The sequence below is a fragment of the Dermacentor variabilis genome, chromosome 2 (assembly GCF_050947875.1).
Source record: "Dermacentor variabilis isolate Ectoservices chromosome 2, ASM5094787v1, whole genome shotgun sequence".
Taxonomy (NCBI): Eukaryota; Metazoa; Arthropoda; class Arachnida; order Ixodida; family Ixodidae; genus Dermacentor; species Dermacentor variabilis.
This window is the reverse complement of record NC_134569.1, coordinates 167,313,734-167,328,264: the sequence shown is the minus strand read 5'-3', so window position 1 is coordinate 167,328,264 and position 14,531 is coordinate 167,313,734. Positions and strand designations below refer to the sequence as shown.

The window sequence follows — 14,531 nt, the reverse complement described above, 5'->3', positions numbered from 1 at the left end:
TCCGCTGTGGTGATGCCCATCTTCAGCGCTTATACCTTACAGAATTACAGCATGTGCAATAGGGCCACTGCAGCTTGCAATAGCTCGATGCACATGTCGAGCGACTGTCATGGAAGGCCCTGGCTGGTTGTCCTAACTACACCGCCGATTTCATTGCTACCAACGCATTCATCGACGCCATCACTGACCTCATCGTTCAACGTTTCGTCCGCCTCGTGCGCCCGTCTGCACTTCACGCTGCCTTAGCTCTTGCCTTAGAGGCTCATACAGTGGAACACTCCACTGCAGTGCTCCGCCCCCGCGCCTTTGCCAAGAAGCGTCCGAAGGCCAAGCCAGCCACTCCAACGCATACCGGCGGCGGATGACGGCGAAAATGCATACTGCTGGCCGAGCGCTGCTAATAAGAAAAAGAACGACCTGCCACTTCTTCTTCGCCAGTCACGATGCAGCCGATCTTGTTCGCCGAACGCATGCTTGAGCGCAACACAATACCACTGTGCAAACGCTCCGTCACGTGGCTTTCTTTCATATATCGCGGGCCTTCTTTGCAACCCGGAAAAAAGGAGTACTTGAGACGTATCGTAGAGCAAACAGCTCGAATGGTGGTTACTGAAGGTGCTCTGCAAATATGGGTATCGTACTTGAGGTCCTCAGCGAATAATGAAATAGTTTGGTAATTAAACGTAATTAATTATTCAGTTATGGGGTAAACAAAAAAATTGCCTGAGTTACTATGGGTTATTCAGAATAGTACGCGTTTGGTTGAATTCGCTTCAGATGCTCCTCTTATTTTTCAATTCTTGGCTCAAGTTATGTGGGACACCCTGTGTATTTAAATTGGCCAGCCACGCGGCCGCAAGAGCTTGCTCTTTCCTGAGCAATGGCACTTCGTCGTTGCGTGAGAATTTATCTTACTTTAGTACAAGAGTAGGCACTGTCTCAATATGGATATATGGGCTAACGACCATGCTTCTACCGAAAGCCCACAAAAATTAACATATTCTCCCACTACCGCATGTTTTTCCGGTGCTACCAACATCCACGGTAACTACACCCTTTTCTGCTGCATGGGTACCCGTTTGTCGTGACATGGACGCTTGCATAGATGTGGATGTTTTTGTTGACCGCACTATCTTCTCGCTACCGGGCGATGAATTTAGTAAGATCTTGGTGAGGGCTAGTTGGTTCATATTTATAACTGAGGCTAAACAGTGCGAATAAAGTGAGGACACCGTAATAAAACAAAGAAACAAGGAAGTTACTGTCCGACGCATTTTACTGAGCTCCTCTTCTTCTGAATTTGCTGTACTGGTGTTCAGCCTAACAGATAGCTCGCTGCGCTTACACTCTGGAACTGCGTTAATGTCCGGCGCAACGCTTAAGCCCTGCTCCGTCCTCGTAAATGTGCAATACTGTACTGCTTCAGGGAGTGGTGATGCCTCCATCGAATAGAATGTGTTCCATTTATGCCCAAACCTAACGTCATCCGAGATGTCCGATATTCAAGCATAGGCGGCGAAATCTCGAAGGCGCTTGGCGTTATCACCGCGAGAACTTCGCTGCACAACTCTTGTACATCCCAAAATCGACACTGGCTCCCACGCACCCATTCGACACAGCCCACGTCGTGTTTCTGCTTCTGAATGCTCTGAAATTATAATTCAACTGGAAAAAATGCTGCAGCATGGCACCATATCATGCTCGTTCCCTTCTTGGTCGGCCCCACTAGTTCTACTGAGAAAGTAGGACGGCACTACTTGATTTTACGTATTTTATTGCCGCCTGATAAGCCTTACCAAACCGGCTGTATAGCTTATTCCACACCTCAATGACGCCTTAGATCGCCTTCGCGGGGCGAAATATTGCACTACACCAGACCTACACCAGGTCAGGCTTAACGAAAACGAAGCCGAGAAAAACAAAGACGGCTTTTATCCCACCGGACCACCTGCACCATTTTACACGCCTTACTTTTGGGCTCTCTAATACAGCTACAATGTTCCAACGACTAATCAATCCGGTCCTTGGACATTTGAAGTGGTCGATGGCGTTCGTATATTTGGATGACATCATCTTTCACGCTTCCGCGACTTCCAGCCACCAACGGCGTTTGGTGCTCGTTGTGTGCGCTCTAGGTATGGTGGGCTCCGCATAAAGCATTCAAAGTGCTCCATCAGCTAACCAGAAGTTTCCTACTTGGGTTATGTTGCGCGCGCCTATGGCATCAAACCTCACCTTTCGAAGCTACAAGCTTTAGCTAGAATTCCGCCTCCTGCAACGGCCCAACAAGTTAAAAGTTTTCTGGGACTTCGCTTCCTAGTTCCGCCGTTTCATCCCTGGCTTCGCCGCTCGCGCTGCTCCCCTCAATGAACTTCTGAAGAAAAATCAGGAGTGGTGCTTGGGTCCTAACAAGAAATAGGCCTTCCAGAAAATTAACGTGACCCTGACGACGCCACCGACACTCACACACTATCAAGAAGGCGTCCCTGCATCATCTACACTGACGCGAGCGGTCTTGGTCTTGGATGTTGGCCTTCTACAGTCCGACTCCGAAGGGAACGAGAAGCATGTTGCCTATGCCAGTCGCCGCCACAGTGAACCAGAGAGTTGGTATCACTCATCACAATTGAATGCCTCGCGGTAACCTGTGCCTTTGAGTAGTTTCAGCCTTATGTTTGAAGCAAGCATTTTACCATTGTTACTGACAACATTGCAGTGCGCTGACCCCTAAAAATAATCTAAATGGCAAACTTGCCCGGTGAGCCCTCAACCTTCAAGACTAAGCTTCACGTTCGTTCATCGGAGTGTTTCTTGTCACCAAGACGCCCACTACCTGTCACTCAATCCTCTCTTTACGAACTACTCGGTGGTGACATTTGCAGTACCAGACCTGCGAGCTGCACAAACGAAGGATAACGAAACCTTCGACATCCACCGGCCCCGTATTCGTAATACCAGTACACCTAAGCACCGCCTCGAAAGACTTTCATCAGTTTATACAGTTCGAGATGGCTTCATTTATCATCGAAGTACAGGAAGTGAGTCTTACCAAAAAGCGTGGTGCCTGTGGCCCGCTACCATCCATGCTTTTCGTCTGTCAAGATGGCCCCTCTGCTGGCCACCTAGGTCAGCAGAAGACTCTGGTTCGCGTTAAGGATAGCATACGCGCCGATGTATAACATTACGTGCCATCCTGCACCATTTGTCAAGCTCCTAAGGTTGTCACAAACCCACAGCCTGCGTCCTTACAACCATTAGCCCCTTCTAAAAAACAGTTCAATATCGTCGGCATTGATCACATGGTCGGAGAGAAAGGGCGCATAGCGATTCAAAAGTGGCCGTCAGGGCATTCCAGAAAGGCCGGGATTCTGAAAGGGGCCAAACACGGCGACACCTCCATACACTCCATCCTTTGGTTCCCTGTCCATGTCGCGCCATTGAGTGGGTTCCTCTGAACCTCAACGAGTCTGCCCACGAGGGTGCGCGTGGCTTTACCGACCCCGCTTCCCCCGGATCGGGCGACTCTCTCCCTGGACACAGAGACGCTCCTATCACGCACAATGAACTTACTAAATTCTTTTTCTTAGAGAGAAGGGTTTTCCCGCCGCCTGACTCCAAGCTAAGCAGGTCGCAGGCGGTTACGCTCGGACTCTTGCAAATGAATTCCTACCCAAATCCGGCGTCCCTTAACAGCATATATTCCTAGATTTACCCGAATTGTTCTTGCGTGGCCTGTGGTGAGGTTGCTACTTTGTCTGATGTGTTCTGGGAGTGCGGGTAGCTGAGCCGGAAGTTCACCTAGGAAGAGTGGGAGGCGCTCCCGCGATGTCCCGTCTTTGAGGACCGAATACTGGCCGGCCAGCGCACCCGCGATCGGGCTGGCAGGCTAGATCTGTCAGTCCCGTCGTGGGATTAGCCGGAGGCGCGTTCTATCGCGCTTTACTGGACCCAATAAAACTTTATTCATTCACTCACTCATTGATCCCATGGGCCCGATTCCCCACAGCAAGCATGACAACAAATTTATGATTGTGTCCATAGACTACTTGACTCGTCCCTGATTGTGCATCCGCTCACGTCAAGAACCTAATTAAAGAGTGCCTCATATTCCGGCATTGCAACCCAAAGTTGCTTATTTCCAACAGTGGCGCATTGTTTATGTCGCATGCTTTCAAAACTTTCTTGTCCAAACACAGACTACAACCCGCTGCAGCGTCCCCTCAGCTCGAGCGCAGCCACCGCGCCACAAAAGACATCATTTCTGCCTATGCATCCGTCCCACAAACGACGGCTGGGATCACTACGTTGTCACTGCGGTTTTCACTCTAAACACGTCCCAACAGGAAGTGACTCGCGCCAGGCCGTTTCAGCCACGCCGTTTTAGCTCTACGGGAGGACGCCAAATTACCGCAAAAACACGCTATTGGCTTCGACAAGTCTCTGCGAGAACGCCCCGGGAAAGTGGACTCCAGCGAGACCCTGCACCGGGCTCGCCTCCGAGCGCGGTTATCAATACTGCTACACCAAGCTAAGTTTAAGACGTTTTCTCAGCAAAGCCATGCTCAATCTTTCCAACCGGGCAATTTAGTCTTGGTTTGAAGGGCACTGCGTTTGCCTTAGCACTGCGAAAAATTGTTACCCCGGCTTTCTTGCCCTTTTCATGTTGTGGAAGCTCTGGGTCCTGTGATGTTCTGTTCAGCTGCGATTCCCGAACTTGATGACAACCGTCGCAAACGCGCTTTGCGTGCTCATGTAAGCCGGATGAAACTTTACGTCCCTCGTTAAACCTGAGCTGAACTCGTCTCTTACTCCTGTGTGAACTGGAGGGGACAGCGGGTGACGAGTGTAACGGGGGTAACGAGGAACGGCGCAAGTGAAAGAAGAGAAAGAAAAGAGCAATCAAGAAGGATACCGTAGTGGTAAGTTCAGTGGGATAGCTGTTTCTTTTTTACCGGCTGACATTTGAGTATCTCGTGTAGCGCTTGGACCCCTTTCAAGGCGCTGGACTCCCATTTCCATATTTTACATTATTAAGGCTTTGTATGTTTTATTGCAATAACATTGTCTTTTCGCTAGACGGGTTCCCCTGAGCCCTAAACTTTTAAGGACAAAAACGCACACCATAAAACGTATATGCTAGCCAACCGTCCCACAGCAACAGAAAAAGAACTTCGACATAGACAAATAATAAGACCCCTGAAAATACTGGTCCGAAATAATAAAGACTGAAACGGACACAAGGTCGCCTCGTCGAGCCACTTTTTTGTGAACAAGGCTTCCGTACGGAAGCCTAAACGTCTTGCAGTTTTTAAAAACCTTTTTAATTTTTGGTTGGCGTCTCTCTGTTTTACCTTTTTATTATGGATGTATCATTCCGCGTAACCGGCGGCTATGTGTAAAAACTGTGCCTGTATCTGAAGCGTTGACCTCGTTAAATTAGACATAATTCGTAAATTAATGTTAACGAGGTTGTGGATAATCACATTTGATCAGTCAAACTTTGTCCTTAGTTCTAAAGCTGAAAGGTTTGCAGGACTGCATAGTTCAGTAACACGTTGCACGCGTTAATGTTTATTAAATATAAATATGGAAGCCAGTCATTCAACTCTGTCCAATATATGGAGGTTAGTAGCAGTTTGTGGGTCCCACACAATCATTGCATATTCCATATTAGGCAGTATTATTCTGTTATACGCCATGGTTATCACTTCAGGAGATTCGCTATACAATCTTTGCCAGAGGCCCCACAGAATTGTACTTGACCGTTTACATATTTCGTTATTGTGCGTGTTGCTCCTCAAGTCTGAGCTAAATATTATTAAGTATATATATATATATATATATATATATATATATATATATATATATATATATATATATATATATATATATAATGTTCTCTTGCAGTTCGTGTGGACCAATGCTATGTTTATGCGTGAGGGACGCCTTCTTCTTTCTTAGAGTCATACATACTGTTTTACTGGGTTGAGTGACATTTGTCATTCATTACACGAATGTACGAGTTACAAAAATATATAGTTGTTGAGCTCTAACTGGTCACACGCAGATTAGAACCTATTATAGATGACGCAGAGGTCTGCAAACAATCTTAGCGGGATGGACGAAAGGCAAATCATTAATAAAGATACCAAATAAAACAGGCCTGAAAACACTGCCTTGAGGGGCTCCAGATGAAACCGGTTTGAACCTGTATCTAATCTTATTTATTTCGACATACTGCTGCTCCCGATAGCGGAGGCAGAATGTAAGCAACTTGGTAATATTTGCATTTCTAAATATTTCATTCATTTTTAACTGAAGTTTAGAATAATTTGGCGAATTTTAAAAAAAATTGGATCAATCTGTCCTCGGCTGCTTATTGTTTGCGAAAGATAGCGAACTGTCTGTACAAGCTGCCTTATTCTAGGCAACCCCTTATGAAGACCATGTTTCACTGGGGATAATAAATTGTATGTTTCCAGAGAATTTGACAGATAATTACAAACTATATGCTCAAGCAGTTAGAGCAGTTGATTGCAAGACAAATGAGCCTGTAGTTACCTACGTCCCGCCTCTGTAAAATAGAATTATTTTAGCTTGTTTATAGGCTATGGAAAATGTTCCCCGGATAATGGAAGACTGAAAGATCATGGTAGGATATTTGGCGACCCACTGAACACAATATAGGAAGTCGTTCGGATCCTGTCGCGGCCAGGGCATTTCCTATTGTTAATGAGCAGAAGAAGCTTTAGGACGCCTTGCTCGTTGATGAGAACGTCAGACGCGTGACCAGAATTTTCATTAACGCTCAAGAAATTAATACCTAGTGAGGAGCAGTGGGAGGTTGCCTTGCGCATCTCGAGGCCCGACCTTCAGGAGGCCATCCTGGAGTGGGCTGAGAGAACAGTGGAGGTCTACTTCAAGTAGTTCCTCCCCCAACCCTCTATTCTGTTGCGCCCTTCCCTTTAAACAGGGATTAATAAAGGTTTTCATCATCATCATCATCATTAACAGACACAAATGTAGAATCATCTTTTGTGAAAACGGAGGAAAGAATGCAATTGAACTTTTTCGTACATTCCTGGGTAATTCTTTCATCATCAGTTTTGTGTTGTTTCCTTGTAGGATTTACATGTGTCCAGAATTGACTAGGTGCTTGATGAAGCAAGTTTTTTGTGTTACACTGCAGAATCTCTCCTTGCATTGCTTGAGAAGACGAGTTAAGTTTAGCGTTATGTTATGAAGTGATGTGTTGTTTGTGCACATGCATCTCTAGAACAAGGTTTTCTTTTCATTTTAATACTCCATGTGACATGGTTATTTTTCTTGTAATGCAGAATATTTTTTTTTACTTTTTGAAACCCTTAGGGATATATCGCATAATACAATGCATCGTAATTTTGGAAAAAGTCCCACAGATCGTTAGTGTCACTATTTGATTGATATATAGATAGGAAATTATAAAACCACCTTCGAAGGTATTCTAAAACACAAACATCATCAGTAGCCGGGAAGCTTAAATATGCTATGTATGTCTAATCCACGCTATTGATATGTGTGTATACTATCTGTATGTTATATGCAACCGCACTGTTGAGCAATGTATGGGTGACAGGGCCTTAGTCAGGCAGACAATGTACTGCCTTTAGCCTTGCCATCCAAGACCTTCACTGTGTCTAAATCAATGCTGAATAAAAAAACGATCCTTGGTTTCTCGTGCAAGGGGTACGATGACAAGTTCGAGGACAAAATACCCTTATTGTGATCGGATAAAGCTAATTCCACAAGGCAATCATTCATATTCGTTGTGAAAGCACTGGAGAACAAAAAGGAGACCAAGTAGAGATCATCTTGTTGCACACACACAAATGTGCAACAACTGAGTTATATTGTCATAAAACATTAAGTCCAAAACAACTTAGAAGAAGTACTGTGTCTCCGAGCACCGATGAGTACCAATGAATAGCCCAGACATTAAAATCACCTACTAAATGTATGCTGTCTTGCTCCTTCATGTGCGTTTCCATCAATTGCCTTAGTTGCAAGATATGTTCTACAGGAGAGCTCGGAGCCCTGTATATACCGCCCCCCTCAATGAACACAGTGCGATTATTCAATTTTGTTCTAATCCACACAGCCTCAATACCACCTAGCACTTCTAAAGTGAAAAAAAGATCTTTCGCTTGACCAGAAGAGCCACGCCTCCGCCTCTTCCATCTCGATTCCGCCTAACCTACGTGTAAGCAGGTGGCGCGATTTGGTTACCAGGAATATTTTTATGCATCCAAGTTTCCGTAAATACAGAAAGAATGGGTTCACGATCAATAACTAGACCTTCCGTTGCGTGTGTTTTGTTTAGTAGATTTCGCGCATTTACTTTGATTATATTGAAGCCAACATGTTAACCTGACCCACGTCAATTGTCACTTCTTCCTGAACAACTTCCCAGCTTGCGCCTTTCCACGCGCGTTTCATGCCGACTGCGCAGCATGCTGTTTGCCTCCAACTTATCAAAATAAACTTCACCTTCTCTCCTGCTTTCTTTTCCTCACTTTCCGAGCACCATAGCTTTTTTCTTATTCCATGTACTTTTTTTAGAGGAATCCTCACTTATAGTGTAACCCGTATTCCTCAGTTCTGAAGAATTCTGCACAACTTCCATATCATCACTGTAGTCTGCCATCCTGAGGATGACTGCAAGGGTTCTATCAGGACCATATTCTTCAAACAAAAGTTACATTGGCTTTTAGAGTAGCGCTAAAGATTTCAGCATTGCTTTGCTTACAAGCATTTATCCTTTTCATTTGGATCTTCTACTATTCCTGTAAGGATAAGGTTATATCGTCGTGAACGATTATCGATGTCATCCACATGTTTAGTCAGGCGATGTTTCAACACTGGCTAGGCACAATTGTTTCAAGAGTTGCGAGCCTGCTACAAGACTCGTCTAAGCTTTCTACTTTAGTATCAATAACAAGAAGCCAGTTCTGCATGTCTAGGATTTTGGCAATAAATGAGTCTTGCTTTTCTTGAACTGCAGCAAGCTTACACAATATTTCCTTCCGATTCTGGAGCGACTGCAGCCCATATCTTCGGAGATTGTCCTTGAATTCAGCTCCGCATTTCTGGAGAAACTCAACAGTGGGCCCGAAATGGAAAAAGTAGTAGCATATACACTGAACAAATTGTGGACACGGCAGCACTGTAATACGAAGAACATCAATATGGAAAACTTTTTTTCGGTCACCAACCAACACGAACAATATCACGACGGTGCTGCCGTGAAACTAAGCCGGCAGGCGATGGGCACGTTTTAATAGCGGGAATATCACCTACACGGAAGTGTCACGGTTGGCCGAAATTGTAGAGAAAATTCGTGCATCCAATGTCGAAAGATCTCACTGCGCCTCCAGCGATGTATTATAGGCACGCGCAGACAACTTGCATGCACATTGTGGCACATCAGGCGACATTGTACAAATCGCCACGTACTCAGTTACCCAAGTTATCCGAAAGTTGGTGTCGAACTCGGTTTCCTCGGGGTTCGACACCAAGTCAGGGTTCGGGGGAGAGTGCACTTGGACGTATTCTTTCTTTTATTGGTGATCAGTGAAAATTCCAATTGAGATTTCTGGTGTACTAGTGCGCGTCATGTGTCCTAGTGTCATGTGTACTAATGTGCGTCGCAAAATGTTCCTCGACGAAATAGTGACATCTCCCCTGCATCTTTGCCTTCTTGTGTTAGACCAACTATAATGACCTCCTGTCGTGCACTATAAAACAATGTACAAATACAAAGGAAGCGCGGAATGTCATCGATTCCTCCATTTTTCCTGCAGGGCAGTTCATATAAAATGAGCAAACCCTACGCATACGCCAAAATGTGGTTTTCTTATTCGCGAGCCCGGTCATGTATTACAGGGCCAACCTTACGGTGGGTAACTTTTTCTTGTGGACCCGGCTCAATGGATGACGAGAACAGTTTTTCTGAAGTAAGGAAATGTCTTTGTCATGCCTTTATTTTGCAGACTTGCTACTGAGTTACAAGTTCTGGGACATAAACCGCTTCGTGAAGTGCTCGAAAAAAGACAATGTGATGGGCATCACGGACCACCTTTTCGCGACAACGTGGCTCCAAAGGGAGTGCAGGTAACGCAAATCGTTTATTGCCGAGAAATTTCCTAAAAAATGATCGTCGTGGCCGTTGTTATCAGTTCAGTGGATGAAAGACTACACTGATAAGACTGAGAAAGCAGTGAAAGACAGCTAAAGATGGCCGCGTCCACCATCTTCTCTGGGGTGTAGTTTTGAAGCGCATGTATGTTGTGGGGATGGGTGATCACCGTCGGGTGACTATTCAGGACTCTAAAACACAATAGTCTTCTTCATTGCTCAGTGTTTAGGGTAAAGTCAACTTCACTGCGCTCTCCCGTTTCAATGAAGCCACTCCCGCTGGTTTTTACACCATGGGTTATTCATCCAGACGGCATTCTCAAGAATCCCACTGCTTTTAAACCGAAGCCTTTGCCAACCTTTTTTTTTTCGCGGCGACCTCCGCTTAAAACCATGCTTCGAACCTGAGCTAAGTAACCTTGGCAATTGGTCTCACCATTTTAATTTCTTACTGAAGCCTTTAAAACAACCTTGCATTGCACCAGAATTCCACACGTTTGATGCGTTCGTTGCTCCGGTAGTAATTTTGTTCGTCGAAGCTAATAATTCTAATGCGCACTGCTAATGAGCCACGTGGTTGCTCGGCTCGGGCTGGATTTTCGCTCCGGGCATGTGCACAGAAAGCTTGAGAGTTGGGTCGCACATACATACGCCGTGAAAATAGAAGACAAACAGAATCTGCAATTTGACTGTCAGTAGTTTATGTATTCCGTGCGCTACTTTCTGTCGTTCATTGCCTTAAGTATCACGTTTTCACAAGAGCGTTGCGGATGTTCTCTGCTTAGTTCTGACACTGCTCTTCCGCTCCAGGTATTTGTAAGTATTGAGGACTGTGTTTTTAGGCGCTGGTGTACGCACACCGTAATACCACGACCAATCCTGCAAGCACGCGGTTATGCCCACTCCATCTATAGCGGACCTCACTACAAGCCGTAAATAAGGAAATGGCTAGTTTTAAATGCCAATGGCAAATACCGAAAACAAATGAACATTCGATTCAGCAGAACCCTGAACGGAAGCGGCGAAAACTAGAGAATAGATCGTGAGAACTTAGCCTAACAATATGCCTATGGTGAGTTGCTGTGAAAATTTGCTGAGTGATGTACACCGACGTTGTACGAATTCTCTCTTTTTTTTTTTTTTGCTTGTGTGAGAAATCCAGCTCTCAAGGAGCCTGCTGAGCCCTCGCGACTTTTCATTAACTAAAGGCCATAAGAAATAATCCTTCTGCCCGCTTATGATGACCTGTCAAATCGCTTTATTTCTCGCTCTTTTATTGCACAAATTAATAATAAAAATGTCATGATCATTGCAATGTCTTCTGAAGATGTCCTTAAATTCTTTTCCTTTTTTTAGACTTTATAGTAAAATGTGTGCCACAACAATTAATGAGGTCTTTTCAATTCCCTTTCCGAAAGTATCTTTAGCAACGTAAATTGGGGGAAGGGGATCATAAAAACATGTAAGAATCTTTATGTGCTTTGTATGTAAAGCAACAGTACCTTTACTTCAAAACCTGGAAGAAAAGTTGTACGCGTGGAGGGCATACACAGGCGTTATCGTTCACCAAACATGTATTCGTGCGGAAGAATGCGTTACCCTTGAAGTAAGCTTCAACGAAGCTGATGTGTTGAACAGAAAAATACAAAAAAAAGGTTTTCCTTTTCTTTATGAGTGGTGGCAGGTTTTTTTATGCACCGTCGCTAAAATACGTGGGGGAATGAAACGGAGAGCGTCGTCTTTGTTAGCCGCTGTTTAGCATGCGTATTTAATTTTGTTCGTAGATCTATTTTTATGTCTACCACCAACAAGGAAGGAAGCTTAGCTCATTGCCTGAGTTGCCACGAACCTCTTGCTTCGCATACAGCAGCGAACAGCACTGGGAGCCCGCCACACTACATGGGTGAACGCAATAGCTATGCGTGTCGCTATGCTGTCGAACGAGCAGTTTGGTTGTGCAATGGCCCAGACAAGACGGCGCATGTCAGTTTGCTGCAAATCAATAAATTGCGCTTGACACTTTGAATACTTCGAAAATATTAGCAACTCAAAAGCGTACACACGGAATGGAGGAAGCCATCAAGAAGGTTACGAACCAAGCACATAGCGATTGAAAGTGTAATAGACATCCGGGAGTGATCAAAAGGAAGTTGAGAGAAACAGAAGCAGAAAATTGGATACGAGGGATAGACACAAGTACTATGCTGATTTACAAGTTTCGCAAAAAATAAATCAGCAAGAATATCTATGCAATAACGCAAACCGCAGTGCCTTGCTATTTGAGGCCAGAAGTGGTTGTGTTAGGACAAAACCATACCGGACAATATTCGCAACAGTATGTGCGATGTGTCTACTGCAGCAAAAATCTGCAGAGATCACCACTTCCAAATGGAAGGCGAAGGTATCAATCCAGCGAGATGTATAGGCATTGTTCGCTTTATGAAGTACTGCGATGTTTAGAAGCGCTTGAAAGCAAAACAGAACTTGCTTTCGTAGAGAAATGCAGGCAATACAAGGGGTCTGCTGCAAACAAAAGTGATGCAACCTTCCCTTTCACCTTCCATTCAAAACATTAAGGCATCGACAATATTTGAGCCTGTTTGTGTAGCACCCGACTGGCTGGCGCTAATTTTGTTCAGGTTTTGTGAATAAAAGCATTCGAAACGCTTAAACATTGTGCCCCCTGCTGAAGTGCGCTTACATTTTGATTCCGCTTACGTTTAAAAGGTTATTAACTGTGTTTTGTTATTATTGTAATATTTTTCAGAGATGTCAAATCCAGAATGCTTCGCTGCCTAAAAGAGAGTTACTCTTCTGTCGACGACACTCAGCTTAAGCCAGACGTGTATGGAGCCACCAAAGTGTTGGCGGCCTTCTTAGACCGAATGCGCTGCGTAAATGCTCTAAACCGGTCAGACACCAACGGCAGAGACCAACGCCCGCTACACGACAACAACGACGACATGGCTGGCCAGCCGGTCGCTACTGGAACCAAAGACAGCGGCTTTCCGAAGCCTAAGCCGTCTGAAGAATTGCAAGCAGGAGCTACTTCCCTGGAAATAGCGTCTGCCCTCGTTGCTTTCGTCTCCATCTGCTTTCTTTCGAGACAGTTCCTAGTATAGCAGCGGTGTTTGGCCAAATACACGTGGAAAATTCCCTGTACAGAGAATACGCTAGGAGCGTTTCTAAACTTGTAAATTTTGCCCTTCCTTTCTACAACATTGCTAACAAAAATTGGTATTCTCCGAAAAATATCAGGAGGCAATGGCTGTCTGAAAAAATCCGCCTCCATTCCACCCTGTGAAAGTAGATATACAGCGAACCTGCTAGGGACGTTAGCCAAATACCACAACCCTAACTGACGTTAAATGAGGTTACTCAAGCGTCACCACCACAAACGACATACGTCACGTGCTCATGCACGTGGGCGGAAGTGCAGCATAAATTATTCTAGCCATTCCTGCAAGCGCAATGCCTTATTTTACGAAATTGCTGTTCGAAAGTTAAATACGTCGGGAACTTCGTAAAGTACGACTTGCACATGACCTACAGACGTGTTAGCATCTGGTTTTAGTTCGAATTGACGAGAAAACATCATTCTGTTGCGCGGAAAATTAACCACGAATCCTTTTTCCTGCTTGCGTTCTTAGGGTGAGCACATCACAAGTAATCCCGACAAGCTAGGTAAGTTACATAAAAGTAAGTATTTCGCTGCGAAGCTTGGAAATACTTAGCTGTATGTTTACACGAGATACTTTCACATATGAAAACAAGAAACAGATATGTGTGATTTTTTGGAAGTGTTTCCTTTCGTGGTGATTCGGAGGACAACGCCCACCTACCAAGACCTCACCGTTGCAACGCCTTTGAATCCTAATAAGCCGTTGCGCATTCCTTGCGCACAATAGGGTTTCTATGTGAGCATCTAATCACAGCTGTACCAAAATTTTATGAAAAGAACAATGAAACCATAAAAAGAGAAGAGTGCGAACCACTTTTTTTTCATTTTCACATTTCGATTACCAGAACATTTCATTTCCTTTACGCTTCAGCTGGCTTCACTGCGCGTATTTTTCTTGTGGTTATGAATAAAAAGAAAAGTTGAGTCCTTTGGATCCCAATATTATTTGCTGATTGTGTCAGCATCGCAACTAGAGCTGCTTTTTCTTTGAAAAAAGCTACTGTACATTTCTCAACACAATAAACAGGCGCAAGAAATAAAACACTAAAAAATAAAAGAAGCTAAAAATCCGCTGAAGGATAAGTAAGATTTCCGTTGTAAACTGTGTCTTCAAAAGTAGGAGCTATTATTGGGAAAATACCATATCGACTTTGAATAGTTCTGAATCACAGGCAGT

The 14,531-nt window shown here is 44.6% G+C and overlaps 1 protein-coding gene across 1 annotated transcript in view; it reads left to right on the top strand.

The window, feature by feature from the left end:
* Positions 1–14,288, top strand: part of LOC142571059 (uncharacterized) — a 73,187-nt gene extending 58,899 nt beyond the window's left edge. The window contains exons 7-8 of the mRNA XM_075679355.1: positions 10,029–10,149; positions 12,941–14,288. Coding sequence (XP_075535470.1) covers positions 10,029–10,149; positions 12,941–13,295 — 476 coding nt within the window. The 3' untranslated portion in view covers positions 13,296–14,288. The remainder of the gene's footprint in view (positions 1–10,028; positions 10,150–12,940) is intronic.
* Positions 14,289–14,531: the final 243 nt, after the last annotated feature.